A 13,237-nucleotide genomic window follows, 5' to 3' on the forward strand; every position below is an offset into this window, starting at 1 on the left:
TCAGAAGTCAGAGGGTGACAGGGTCCACAGTTACGGGATGGTTAATAAAGCAAAGCATCCCAAGGGGAAAAATAGCTGAGCAGCCAGTTGATTGACTGAAAGTCACTCAGTCGCGTCCAACTCTTTGCAACCCCATGAACTATACAGTCTCCAGGCTAGGATACTGGAGTGGGTAGCCTTTCCCTTTTCCAGGGGATCTTCCCACCCCAGGGATTGAACCCAGATCTCCTGCATTGCAGGCAGTTTCTTTACCAGCTGAGCCAAAACAGCTGAGCAGCCAATAGACACTGCTTAATATATTCACTACATTGTTAAAACAGAGCCAGAATGGACAAGGGGGAGGTTGAGGGAAGTACTTAGTCTCTCACCAAGTTTTCAAGGACGGTTGAAGACCGGGTCCCAGCTGATGCCGATACCCAACAACCAGAAACTTCATCATGGGCTCTGGGGCACAGTGAGGGCCTACAAGGGTCAGGTAATTAATGGAGTCTTGACCAAAGTCTAGGTCTACCAGGTCTGTGAATTCACCTGGTACTCATTTCCCTGGTCCCCAAATATATCTTGGGATTGCCATATGTGGCAGTCCCATACACTGAGCTTGTTGATGAGAGCTATCATAGTAGGGAAGGTCAAGTGGAAGCTTCTGAAATGGTTCATCTCCCATCAAGATAGTGAAGCAAAAGCAGTATAACGCTGGAGAGGGATAGCAGAGATTAGTGCCACCCTTAAAGATGTAGTCACGGCAGTCCCTAGAATATCTCTGTTAATTTGCTGGTCTGGTCCTTACAGAAACCAGATGGATTCTGAAGACTACTGCTAACTCAACCAAAATATAGTCCTGATCACAGTTCCCCAGCTAGGTGTAGTCTCTTTGCTACAGCAGATAATATGGTCTCTGGTACTCAATATGCCTTCAAACTGTGGTGCTGGAGAAGACTCTTGAGAGCCCCTTGGACAGCAAGGAGATCAAACTAGTCAATCCAAAAGGAAATCAACCCTAAATATTCATTGGAAGGACTGATGCTGAAGCTGAAGCTCCAATACTTTGGCTACCTGGTGCGAAGAGCCAACTCACTGGAAAAGACCCTGATGCTGGGAAAGACCAAACGCAGGAGGACAAGGGGACAGCATAGGATGAGATGGTTGGATGGCATCATGGACTCAATGGATATGAATTTGAGCAAACTCTGGGAAATAGTGAAGGACAGGGAAGCCTGGCGTGCTGCAGTCCATGGGGTCACAGGGTCAGACACAAGACAGAACAACAACATCTCAATATGCAACCATTGACTTGGTGAATATGTCCTTTTCTATTCCAGCCAGGGAGAAAAGATCAGAAACACTTGGCTCCAGGGCCACATTAACTCTCCCACCATCTGTCACAATCTATAGACATCTCAACCACCTGGACATAGTGTACAATATCATATAGATACATTACATTGATGACACCATGCTGATCTGGCAGGATAGGGTGCTGGCATGCTGGCAACCTTGGTAAGACATATGCATTTCAGAGGGATGGAGACAAACTCTACAAAAATTCAGGCCCTGGCCAAGTCAGTGAAGTCTCTGCACATCCCGTGGTTAGGTATGTCAGGACATTCCATTTAAAGCAAAGGACATATTTGTGCACCATGCAGCCACTCTACAATAAACACAATGACTGTTAAGCTTCCTTGGGCTTTGGATACAACACATTCCATTCCTAGGAAAACTGCTACAGCTCATATATCAGATGATATGGAAGATGCCAAATTTAAATCGGGCTGGGAGTAGAGACTGGCTGTCCAGCAGTCCTCACTGCGGAACAAGCAGCACTGCTGCTTAGAATAAAAATCCCAGCACACACTGTGGGACTGAAGATGTTAGTAGTAGAAGATACAGTGTAACACTTTCAGCAAGTCTCAGAGGAAGAATCACAACCCAGGCTCCTGGGGTTACCCACGGAAGTGAAAATGTGGCCTTCTGTAACTTTACTTATATCCAGAGAGTATTTATACACTCAGAGATCTTAAAATCATATACAGACCTAAATAAAGAATTGTAAAGTACCACAGGAACGTGCCATGGGAATTTGTTTGTTTCTGTTTATTCGTAGGATAACAATTGCTAAAACAAAATGAGAAACATTGAAACAAGTCTTTTGAAAAACCTTAAGAAAAAAGAGTATTGTGGAGAAACAATAACACCTGTGTGACCACAAACCAATTTTCTCTAGCACTATTGTGATAAGACATAATGTTGTGGATAAATATTGCAATGTTAATATACATGTAAATAAAAATACTTCTCATAAACATACTTTTGAGGTTCATTCTTAGTATTCATACTTATCTATAATGTATTATAAGAAGAGCTATGATCTATCATTTTTTATCAGAAAAACTGTTAGCAGTAACTTTTCTGCAGAAAAGAGGAAATTTTTCTATAATGTGCTATTGTTTGCTTAGCTGGTGAGCAGATTTGAAATGGATTTTCTCTGTTTCTTACTGCCTTTCAAAAGGTGTATTTCTGACTTGCATTTGAGAATTACCATAAATTGTTACAAGCTTTGAAAACATATGGTTTATATATAGAACTGTAAAAAGGTTCAAAAACCAGCCCTTTTCCCTTTTAGCTCATCCTTCCCCTTTTCTATGGTCAGAGCAGAAATATAGGTCTAAAATGTCCAATTGACTGACAGGGCTAAAGCTCTCGCTGTTTATTCAGATGTCGGGACAAAACTGTATGGCTAACAATGTAAGGTTAATCCAAATGGTCTCGCATATATTTTAGAAATACGGATAAAAGCAACAAATAATTCCCATTGTGCTTTACTGTCAATGCAGAATACCTGTAATATGGATTGGATAGTAGCAGGAAAGAGTATGTGAATAATTTAGATTATAAGACCAATGAGGCAATTTTAAGAATGTGTTTCATCATAGTTCAGTATAAATAGCGTAATTCTTCAGAATTACGTGATTTTTTTTTTTTGGTATGTGGATTATGAGAACTTTGATAATTGAGTACAATTTCAAAAGGGCTCAAGTCGGTGACCTCAAAACGAGGTTCACAGAACAATACACAATGATGAAGCCAGAAGCAATAAAACACTGAAGAACGGAGACGTAAGCATACTGGTAGGACATGACTGAATTTTCACTTATTTTGCTTTGGAGTTCTACTGGGTTGTCTTCAGACACCTTCCCATTGTATCTGACAGTGTATCGCCAAGAGGTTAAGGGGAGAACCCAACAGTCTAGGGGATCCCGACAAAGTTTAGCACACAGCTCACGTAACGTCACGGCGTACTTCCTTCTGAATATGGGAGTTATCCCTCCGAAATGGAAGGAAATGTACACTTAAGAGTCCCTCTGAATGACTGGAGTTCAAAAATGCTCAGTTCCTTCGCCTTTGTCCTCCTCTCCCTGGGTTTGGAGGCCACCTGTCCCGCAGGTCACACCTGCCATTCTCACTGCGCGGCTCACCGGCTCCGGACCCGAGCCTGAGGAAGAGAAGACTCGCGCGCGCGGCCGCGAGCGGGCGGGGGCGGGGGCGGGAGACGCGGAGGGGCGGGGCCGACGCGCGCGAGCGAGGTGTGCGCGCCGCCGCCGCCGCGTCACCAGCGTGCGGCACGTGCCCGTGTTTACGTCCCTCGTGGAGCCGCTACGTCAGCAGCCGAATGGCAACATTGTGGCGATACTGAGGCTCCGCGCTCAGGAGACGCGTCCCTTCGTCAGGCCGGCTCCAGGCTGTCGGGAAGAAGAGGAGGAGGGGCGCGGAGATCCGCCAGAGCGAGCGGCGGAGGCTCGCAAGCTCAGGGCCCCGACCACCCACCCGCCCGGCCGGCCCCGCGCTACCCGCGCCTCACCTCCAGAGCGCCGCAGACTCAGCCCCGCGGCCTCGCTCGGGGGGCGGCCCGGGCGGGCGCGGGGCTTGTAAACAGACCCAGCCGCACGTGACCATGTGAACTACCTGCTCCGGGGACGCGCATTGTCTTTCCCGCGAGCCGCGCCACAAAGGAGCGCGACGAGTCCGAGGACGGAGAGACAGGCGAGCGAGCGGGGAGAGCCGGCCGGCGCGCTAAGATGGCTGAAGGCGCCCGGCGAGGGTGAGTGGGGGGCGCGGCGCAGCCAGCCGGCGAGTCCTCGCGCGGGCAGGGCCAGCGGCGCCTTCCCCGCGGCCTGGCGCCGGAGCCACCATGTCGTTCGCGCTGGAGGAGACGGTCGAGTCGGACTGGGTGGCCGTGCGGCCCCACGTATTCGACGAGCGCGAGAAGCACAAGTTCGTCTTCATCGTAGCCTGGAACGAGATTGAGGGCAAGTTTGCCATAACCTGCCACAACCGGACGGCCCAGAGGCAGAGGAGCGGCACCCGGGATCAGGCGGGGGCGCGAGGCGGTGCCGAGTCAGGCGCGCTCGCATCCGACGGGACTCGCGGGCCGGGCAGCCCGGCGGGCAAGGGTCGGTCCGAGGCCACTGCCTCCGCGACTCTGGGCAGGAGCCCCGGGTCCCGGAGGCGCCCAGCCTGGCCAGAGGGCAGCTCTCCGCGGAGCGCGTGCAGCCTTCGAGGGGACCCATCGCTGCGGAGTCCGGCCGGCAAAGGGGCGGAGAGTCCTCTCCGGAGCCCGGTGAGGGCCAACCACAGCCCGGTCCGGAGGGCATCCGGAGGCAGAGATGTGGCGGGGTCCGCCGCTGCGGCAGCCCCTCCGGCGGCCAAGGAGGCCCCGATGTCGTCGGTGCGGGTAGTGAGCGCCTGCGGGACGGTCGCCGAGGAGATCGAGGTGCTGGAAGTGGTGAGGGAAGATGAGGCGGACCCGGCGGCGCCGGCGCTCTCGGCCGCGGAGCAGCCACCGCCGGCCGCCGAACTGGAGTCTCCGGCCGAGGAGTGCAGCTGGGCCGGGCTCTTCTCCTTCCAGGATCTGCGCGCCGTGCACCAGCAGCTGTGCTCCGTGAACTCGCAGCTGGAGCCGTGCCTGCCGGTGTTTCCGGAGGAGCCGTCGGGCATGTGGACGGTGCTGTTCGGGGGCGCCCCGGAGATGTCCGAGCAGGAGATCGACACGCTGTGTTACCAGCTCCAGGTTTACCTGGGCCACGGCCTGGACACCTGCGGCTGGAAGATCCTGTCCCAGGTGCTGTTCACCGAGACCGACGACCCGGAGGAGTATTACGAAAGCCTGAGCGAGCTGCGGCAGAAGGGCTACGAAGAAGTGCTCCAGCGGGCCAGGAAGCGCATCCAGGAGGTAAGGACCCGGTCTAGGCTCCACGCATCGCTTTTGGCTCCACGCTGCCGCAGACTGGAGCCTCGGTCTCGGTTGTGCGCATTTGGGACTCTAGTTTTCCTAGCTAAACAACGCTGCAGGAGGGGGCCCTGACCTTTCTCCCCCTTCATTCCTCTCAGAAGTGGGAAAAATCATGGCTTACTTTAATTTGGCCTCTGAAGGAACTTGGATAAACCTTTAGATTTCCGCCTCCTACTTATCATATAAGTTCTAGAAAATACTCTCTTTACTACTAAGTAATGGTAGAAAGACTAAAGCCACTCAGAAGAAAGATGTCCCGTAAATATAAGCTAAGTGAGTGATTCTCTTTGTTCCTAAAGTTTTTTCCAGCAATAATTGCCCGGATCATTAAACTTACTTTCCTGGTGTCATGTTCGTTTATTGAAAATGATTTGTCTTATGAAGTAAAACTGGTCCGGTTTTTTTTCTCCAAATGTAATTTGGCAACTTTGGCGAATTTTAAATAATTTTTCTCCGGATGAGAGGCCTGTCCAAATAAAAAGCCCCTATTGACAGTTGGATACATACCTTAGGAATATCTCAAGCCTTTAAGGAGGGCTCATGTTACCCTTGTTTTAGGGAGGAAAAAGGTCTTGGGTAGAAATGTTTATTATACTTTTGGACTTGACTAAAAGTAGTCCAGGCGCGTTTTTTCAAACGAATCCTTAAAATTCCAGGAAATAATGGGAAAAGGTCTGAATGGTTATACATAGAGAGCTCTACGATGTGTAGGATGTATAATTAGAGGTCATGCGTACTTAAGAGCCTCTGCCGGAAAACTACTAAAAAAAAGTATTCTCGTTCTCAAAATTATTATTTTTAGTATTAGTACCAATTGAGGTTGGAGTTGGGTTGGGGAAATGCCTCCTTTTGACGTGCTTATATTCTTTGCCTGTGTTTACATACTACTGGAATCTTGGGAGTATGTGCCGGGAAGCAGGAACCTCCTGATTTCCTCGTAGGATATTCTCTATTCGGGATTTAGGAAGTAATTCTTCCTCACTTACTCCACAGTGCTTTCTTAAAACCTGGTGACTCCAGGTTTTCACTTCGTCCTGTTAGATTACTTGATGCTAAACATCACCCATCATGATGTGTTCCCATAGTTCTAGGGATCTCTTTTTATTTCCCTTTTTATCATCTCACTTCTGGAGTCTTTGTTCTATTAATACCTTCAATCATTTTTGGAAGGAAGTGACAAATCTTAAATGGTCATGTTCTCTTCAGAGTTTTCATAGTGACCTGTGTTTCTTTTAGATGTAAGGACAAAGTTAATGCTTCTTTCGGTTATTTGTTTTACAGGTATATATTATTATCTTTTTCCTTTTCCTTTTCTATTTTTTAATCCCTAAATGTTGAAGATATGTTTGGTTTTAATTTTTTTTGATACTCAGAAAAAGTAATTTTTTTTTTTTTCATTCGAATTGGGTCAAAAATGAGGACTGCTGAGAAATAGTTTTCTAGAACTCATGTCCATTTTGTTAGAAAGATTATTTTTCCTAATTAAGGTTATATTGACCATATGTTTCATTCTCTAACAGGATATTTAATTTTTTTGTAGAGTATTTTGGAGAAAGGGGAGCAACTCAATAAATGGAGTTTAAGTTCTTGAACATTAAATACATAAATTCTGGGTTCTTCACATAGTTGACTGAACAGTATTTGAAGAATAGCTATCAGGGAAGAACAACAGATAGGTTCAATTATAATGCCCACCCTGATTTCTACTGGAAGGCTATTTTGGAAGAAATTAGGCTCAGTAGGAGGAAAGGGTTGCACGATTAATCGGTGATATCTACCATGAGTGTGATAGTGCGAGTGTATAGTATAACTGCCATATACTTTTTCTACCCCATCTGCTTAAACTTTCTGCCGATTTACTAGCTTGCAGGAACATTCTTTTAGGTAAAATCTTTGTCGAAGTTGTGTCATTTTTTGTTATCAGTTCTATTGAGTTAGTAATTATGTCTAAATCAGTCTTGGTTTTTGGTTTTAATTCTTAGTCTCACAATTGTGTGGAATTAACTATAGGTTTTTTAAAGCTAGGTAATACGTGGTGAATCAGACATAGGTAATACGTGGTGAATCAGGTATGCGTTGCGCGATCCTTTGGTCGTGTTTTTTCCTTTTTTAATTTATCTGAATCTGTTTTCCAGTTCTTTATTCTGCAGTCTTCCTTTTCCAATATATTTAAAGGTTTTAATTTAAAGACCACACCAATTTGTGTTTGAAATGTCAGTAAATTGTTGAAGGAGAGGTTTGTTTTATTTATTTTTTTAATAGGACAGACTGTACAGTGAGATTGTAAACTTCTCAAGGTCACTGGCCTTGACAGTATCTTGGAATTCTCTTCTTTGCCACCCCTAGTTCAGGGCCACAAATTTTGTGAGCACTCTTAATAATAGTGGACAAAAGACACCAGTTTCTAAAAAAGATTTGGAGCAAGTGTTATTTTAATATAAAGTTGTAAGTAAATTTTCAAGCTGATAAATGTAAATTCCTCAAGGAACCCTGCTATTTATAAACTAGGAGAAAAATCTGTTTAAAACTATAAAAACATAACCTCCTAAATAAGGAGTGGTTATCTAGGGGTGGTGAATTTCCTGTGAATTGAGAGGAGCTATTGATAGACTTTAATGGAATACCTAAAGTAGTTTGCAGAGTTTTATATGCAGAGGCGTATTTGCAGTTTTGGAGAGAAAGACTGAAAGGTATTCTTCAAAAAGAGCCTTAAAATCACAATTATAAAATACCTATTTTGTAAACTTAGGACATAACCTCTTTTGGAATTTAGTTGTGGGAATATATTTATGATTTGTATGGGGTTATAAGAAGTACTCCTATATCTGTCTTGTGGAGTATTGAAGTATTTACTAAACCTTACATTTTCTGCCAGAAGTTTTTGTTAATAGTTCACAAATTTGGTCAACTGACTAGTTTGTAAGGAGGTACTTTATACAATACTAATGAAATTATTTTTAGATGAATTAAGAATTGTAGATTGTATACTACTTAGGCCTTTAATCTTGAATACAAATGAAATGTGAAATTTATTACATGGTAGGCTTGTCTTGAACTTTAACAAGGATTTACTGTAAGTAGTGCTATTTATATAGCAAGCACTCAATCCCTGAATGAATCAAGTGCCATCAGGACCTCTTGGAATGGTTTCAACAGTAGCTTTGGTTGTTGGTTAAAAGTTGAGTATTGTATTATAAGCCATAGTATGGTTTACCCTTTGATGATATGAAATAAAATTTCAGTATAAGGACAACTATTGAAATCATTGTGGTCCTTTAGATAGTAAACCTCAACTATGATGATAGAGTTGATTAAAATCTGAAAATCAGTGTTCACTTTGGAATTTATTATGTTTATAGAATTGCTCAATTCTAACTTTTCCAGTTGAAACCACTGAGAGAAGCATGTGTTTTCAAAAGTAGCCATGTAAGGCACACAGTAGACAGAGACTACCTTGTGTTTGGGGTAAGAAAGATGTGGGGTTAAATGAGTGCTCATCATTTCTGTGACCTGCTTAGTTATTTAACCTCTTTAAAACAGAAATGGGGGAAATACGTAAAGGATTTCTGAAGATTTAAGACATTATGAAAAAGTACCTAACAAAGTGGCGTTCAGAAAGTGTTGTTTCAAAGGAATGTAAATATTTAGTGGTGCTATTTTAGGTGTTGAGTACTTCACATTACCTATCTTCATCCTCCATACTATTTTTTGAGGCAGGTGATGTTTTATACCTATTTTATAGGAAGGAGAAGTTGCTTTGGCCAACTTGAACCAGCTTTCTTGGGGCTCCAAAATTACTGCAGATGGTGACTGCAGCCATGAAATTAAAAGACTCTTACTCCTTGGAAGGAAAGTTATGACCAACCTAGACAGCATATTAAAAAGCAGAGACATTACTTTGCCAACAAAGGACCGTCTAGTCAAGGCTATGGTTTTTCCAGTGGTCATGTATGGATGTGAGAGTTGGACTGTGAAGAAAGCTGAGGGCCGAAGAATTGATGCTTTTGAACTGTGGTGTTGGAGAAGACTCTTGAGAGTCTCTTGGACTGCAAGGAGATCCATCCAGTCCATTCTAAAGGAGATCAGTCCTGGGTGTTCATTGGAAGGAGATGCTAAAGCTGAAACTCCAGTACTTTGGCCACCTGATGCGAAGAGTTGACTCATTGGAAAAGACTCTGATGCTGGGAGGGATTGGGGGCAGGAGGAGAAGGGGACGACAGAGGATGAGATGGCTGGATGGCATCACTGACTTGATGGACATGAGTTTGAGTAGACTCCGGGGGTTGATGATGGACAGGGAGGCCTGGCGTGCTGCGATTCATGGGGTCGCAAAGAGTCGTCCACGACTGAGTGAATGAACTGAACCAGCTAAGGAGTGACTAAACTCAGATTCAACTTTGATTTGTCCTCATTCAAACGTATGCCTTTTCTGCATATGTTTCTGCATGTGCCTTTTCTGCCTTTTTTCCGTGATGACATTAGAAGAGATGTCAGTCTCCACTCCTGAGAATGGGAGGGTGGCATCAGTATTTTAAAATCTAGTTGGTTTGGTGATGCACTTTTAAGGTAATGCATTTGTTTTATTTCAAATTAATTGTGACAGGCATAGTGTAGGGCATAGTTCTCATGTTAGGTTTTAGAAGCAGGCTGCCTAGGGTGCCAGGGTGGGCTTATGTTAGACAGGAGTGCCCAATCATTGTTTCCCTTTGTGTTTTAAAATGACTTGTCTATAAACAACTCTGACTTGAGTTGTTCAGCAGAAGGCCAAGGAGCTCTATGGAGATTGTTTACTTATCATTTCCCTCCTCCCATTTATGACTTTACTGATTTTCCCAGGAAAACTAAGATTAGCTATAAAACTGGAATACTGCTAAAATCCCAGCTACAGACAGTCCTTGACTTAAGGTCATTCAGCTTTAAGATGATATGAGTGAGATACCTATTCAGTAGGAACTGGACTTCCTCTCCTGGGTACCATACTCTTTTGTAACACTGGGCAGCGAGCCGTCACTCCCAGTCAGCCATGTGATCACAAGGGTAAACAACCGTTCTGTGCTCATACAACCCTTCTGTTGTCACATCAGTACAGTATTAAAATCAAGTACTTGAGATATTCAGCACTTTATTATAAAGTAGACTTTGTTTTAGATGAGTTTTGCCCAAGTATAGGGTAAGGTGAGTGTTCTGAGCATACTTAGGCTAGGGTATGCTGTAATGTTCAGTGGGTGAGGTATACTGAATGCAGTTCTGACTTAGAGTATTTTCAACTTAAGACACGTTTATTGGGCAGTGACCCCAATGCAAGTCAAGGAAGATCTGTTATACTTGCTGTATACTTGTTATGTATCTGTTTTATATATATATCTATATATATATCTAATATGTCACTAGAGAAATGACAGTCTTTTAGGAGCCCTAGGATGCTAGTCTTTGGGCCCAGTGAGCCACGACCCATGATTAGGCGTAAGTAGTAGAAGCAGGCTGGGGAGGGACATAGTGTACTCAGTTGCAGTGGAGAGAGAGCCGTTCTGCCTGGATAGTTACATAAACAGTGCAAACTGCTCTTTTACTATAAAACACAGTTATGGGATAATGAAGCTAAATGAATTTTGTGGGATTCCTGAAAATTATGATGAAAGACTTAAAGGCTGGAAGCTGTTAAAATAATCACTTAGATATTTGTCGTTTTCTTCAGTCCTGTGCCCTAATAAACTTCTGGCCATTTTTCATATAACTGGGAAAAAAAAAAAAAGATAGGTGTGGGAAAAAAGTTGAATATGTGCTTCTGTGGTTAGTCTTTCTGTAAAACAGAAAAATGGAGGCTGGTGGCAGGACGGCAGCCTTCCCAATAAATAATTTATGTGGTGGTTTCTCTGCTTGCTGTTTGACATCACATGATGCCTGGCCCACCAGATATTTCACAGACATGTTTCCTCCTTGCAAAAGCAAGGCCAGTTTGGACAAATATACTACTTCTGTAATGTGAGTACAAGGGTGTGTGTGTGCATGTGTGTGTGCGTGCGCGCTGAAGGGAGAAGGTGAGTGGGAGGTTTGGTTTGTCAAACATAACAGTTGTTATGGTTGAATTAGCAATCTTCATTCCCCAGATCTTCACATTTAGCTTTAGTCTCAGTGTTCTCCATTGCTGCTTTATTTGGCCTCTAATTGACTGTAGGATATTGTTGGAAGTGGTACTTGAAAGCACAGGGTGAATTCCCATTGATGGTTAGATTTATGTGTGCTTATTTTTTTTGTAATGGGAAATTTCCCTATGGCTCTTTTTATTACTCATTAATAGGCCAGCATTTGCTCCCTTTGAAGCTGCCCAGTTTCCTTAGCTGTCATAGGAGAAAAAATAAGTTTTAAGGGCAAAAGACAGGCAGTGAAGACTAAACAGTAGTTCTTGGTGCTAATTGCTTTTTGGTATAGGTGGTGAAGTTCATTCGGCTTTTCAAGCTTCTTATAGGGGACTGTTAATGCCAACTAGGCTTAGCACAGAGTGTCTAAGTCATTAAAACTGTGTGGGGCAGAGAAGCATTCATTTAGCAAAAGGCTAGAAAATTTTGTGAGATGTTTTTCCTAAATATGGGGAACTGCCTTTATCCCTATCCTTGAATTCTAAATTTTAGTTATAAATTGGTATAACATATAACTTTAAACTGAAGCTTTTGTGTAATCAACGGTGAAAGAAATATAAACCTTGTGGGCTAGACATTTTTAGAGAATGGTCTTAAGGAAAAATGAAGTTCATTTAATGACTTGGGGTTTTATTATAGCTTTTAAGGTTATAGTGAAGGTGATGGCTTGGGGCTTAGTTTATTCAACCAGAATTAGTGCATTCGTATAATATAGGCACAGGAAGAATACAGTGATAAACAGGAATGGTCATTTTCCTCAGGAAAAATGTTTTAATTAAAATTGGTCACCAACTTGCTGCTGCTGAGAATTAGTTGAGGCAGGCAATACTTTTAAAGGAATGTCTCATTGCACTATCTTAATTAGTGCTTAGTGGAAAGAAAATTTACTGAACATGGCTCAGGAGAATCTGTGTTTTTGTCCTAGTTCTGATACTAGTGGCTTGACCTTATGCTGTCACTTACTCTATTTGGGCCTTAATTTCATGTTTGGAAAATGGAAATACGTTGTTCTTTTCCTTAGGATCCAGAGTAGTTTACAAGCACAGTATGGCAAGAGCTGGGACCTGGTCCACTTGTTTTATGTACTTGTCTCCAGGTTTGGGTTTCTCTGCAGCAAGGTGACTAAGACATAGCACTTTTAATGATGCTGTGGCGGATTCATGTTGATGTATGGCAAAACCAATACAATATTGTGAAGTAATTAACCTCCAATTAAAATAAATAAATTTATATTTTAAAAAATGATGCTAATAGTTTCTTTCAGTGCAGTTTGGTTCAGTTGCTCATTCATGTCCGACTCTTTGCGACTCCATGGACTGCAGCATGCCAGGCCTCCTTGTCCATCATCAACTCCCGGAGTTTACTCTAACACGTGTCTAGTTGAGTCAGTGATACAATCCAACCATCTCATCCTCTGTCATCCCCTTCTCCTCCTGCCTTCAATCTTTCCCAGCATCAGGGTCTTTTCACATGAGTCAGTTCTTTGCATCAGGTGGCCAAAGTATTGGAGTTTCAGCTTCAGCATTAGTGAAGCTGAATGAATATTCAGCATCCAATGAATGTTCAGGACTGATTTCCTCTAGGATGGACTGGTTGGATCTCCTTGCAGTCCAAGGGACTCTCAAAGAGTCTTCTTCAACACCACAGTTCAAAAAGCAACTCTTTGGTGCTCAGCTTTCTTTATAGTCCAACTCTCACATCCATACATGACCACTGGAAAAACCATAGCTTTGACTAGATGGACCTTTGTTGGCAATAATGTCTCTGCTTTTCAATATGCTGTCTAGTTTGGTCATAACTTTTCTTCCAAGGA

The 13,237-nt window shown here is 43.6% G+C and overlaps 1 protein-coding gene across 1 annotated transcript in view; it reads left to right on the top strand.

Moving 5' to 3' along the window:
* The first annotated feature begins 4,074 nt into the window (after nt 1–4,074).
* JMY (junction mediating and regulatory protein, p53 cofactor) overlaps nt 4,075–13,237 on the top strand; it is a 71,857-nt gene continuing 62,694 nt past the window's right edge. Inside the window, exon 1 of the mRNA XM_052646725.1 lies at nt 4,075–5,227. Coding sequence (XP_052502685.1) covers nt 4,187–5,227 — 1,041 coding nt within the window. The 5' untranslated portion in view covers nt 4,075–4,186. The remainder of the gene's footprint in view (nt 5,228–13,237) is intronic.

The sequence above is a fragment of the Budorcas taxicolor genome, chromosome 10 (assembly GCF_023091745.1).
Source record: "Budorcas taxicolor isolate Tak-1 chromosome 10, Takin1.1, whole genome shotgun sequence".
NCBI lineage: Eukaryota > Metazoa > Chordata > Mammalia > Artiodactyla > Bovidae > Budorcas > Budorcas taxicolor.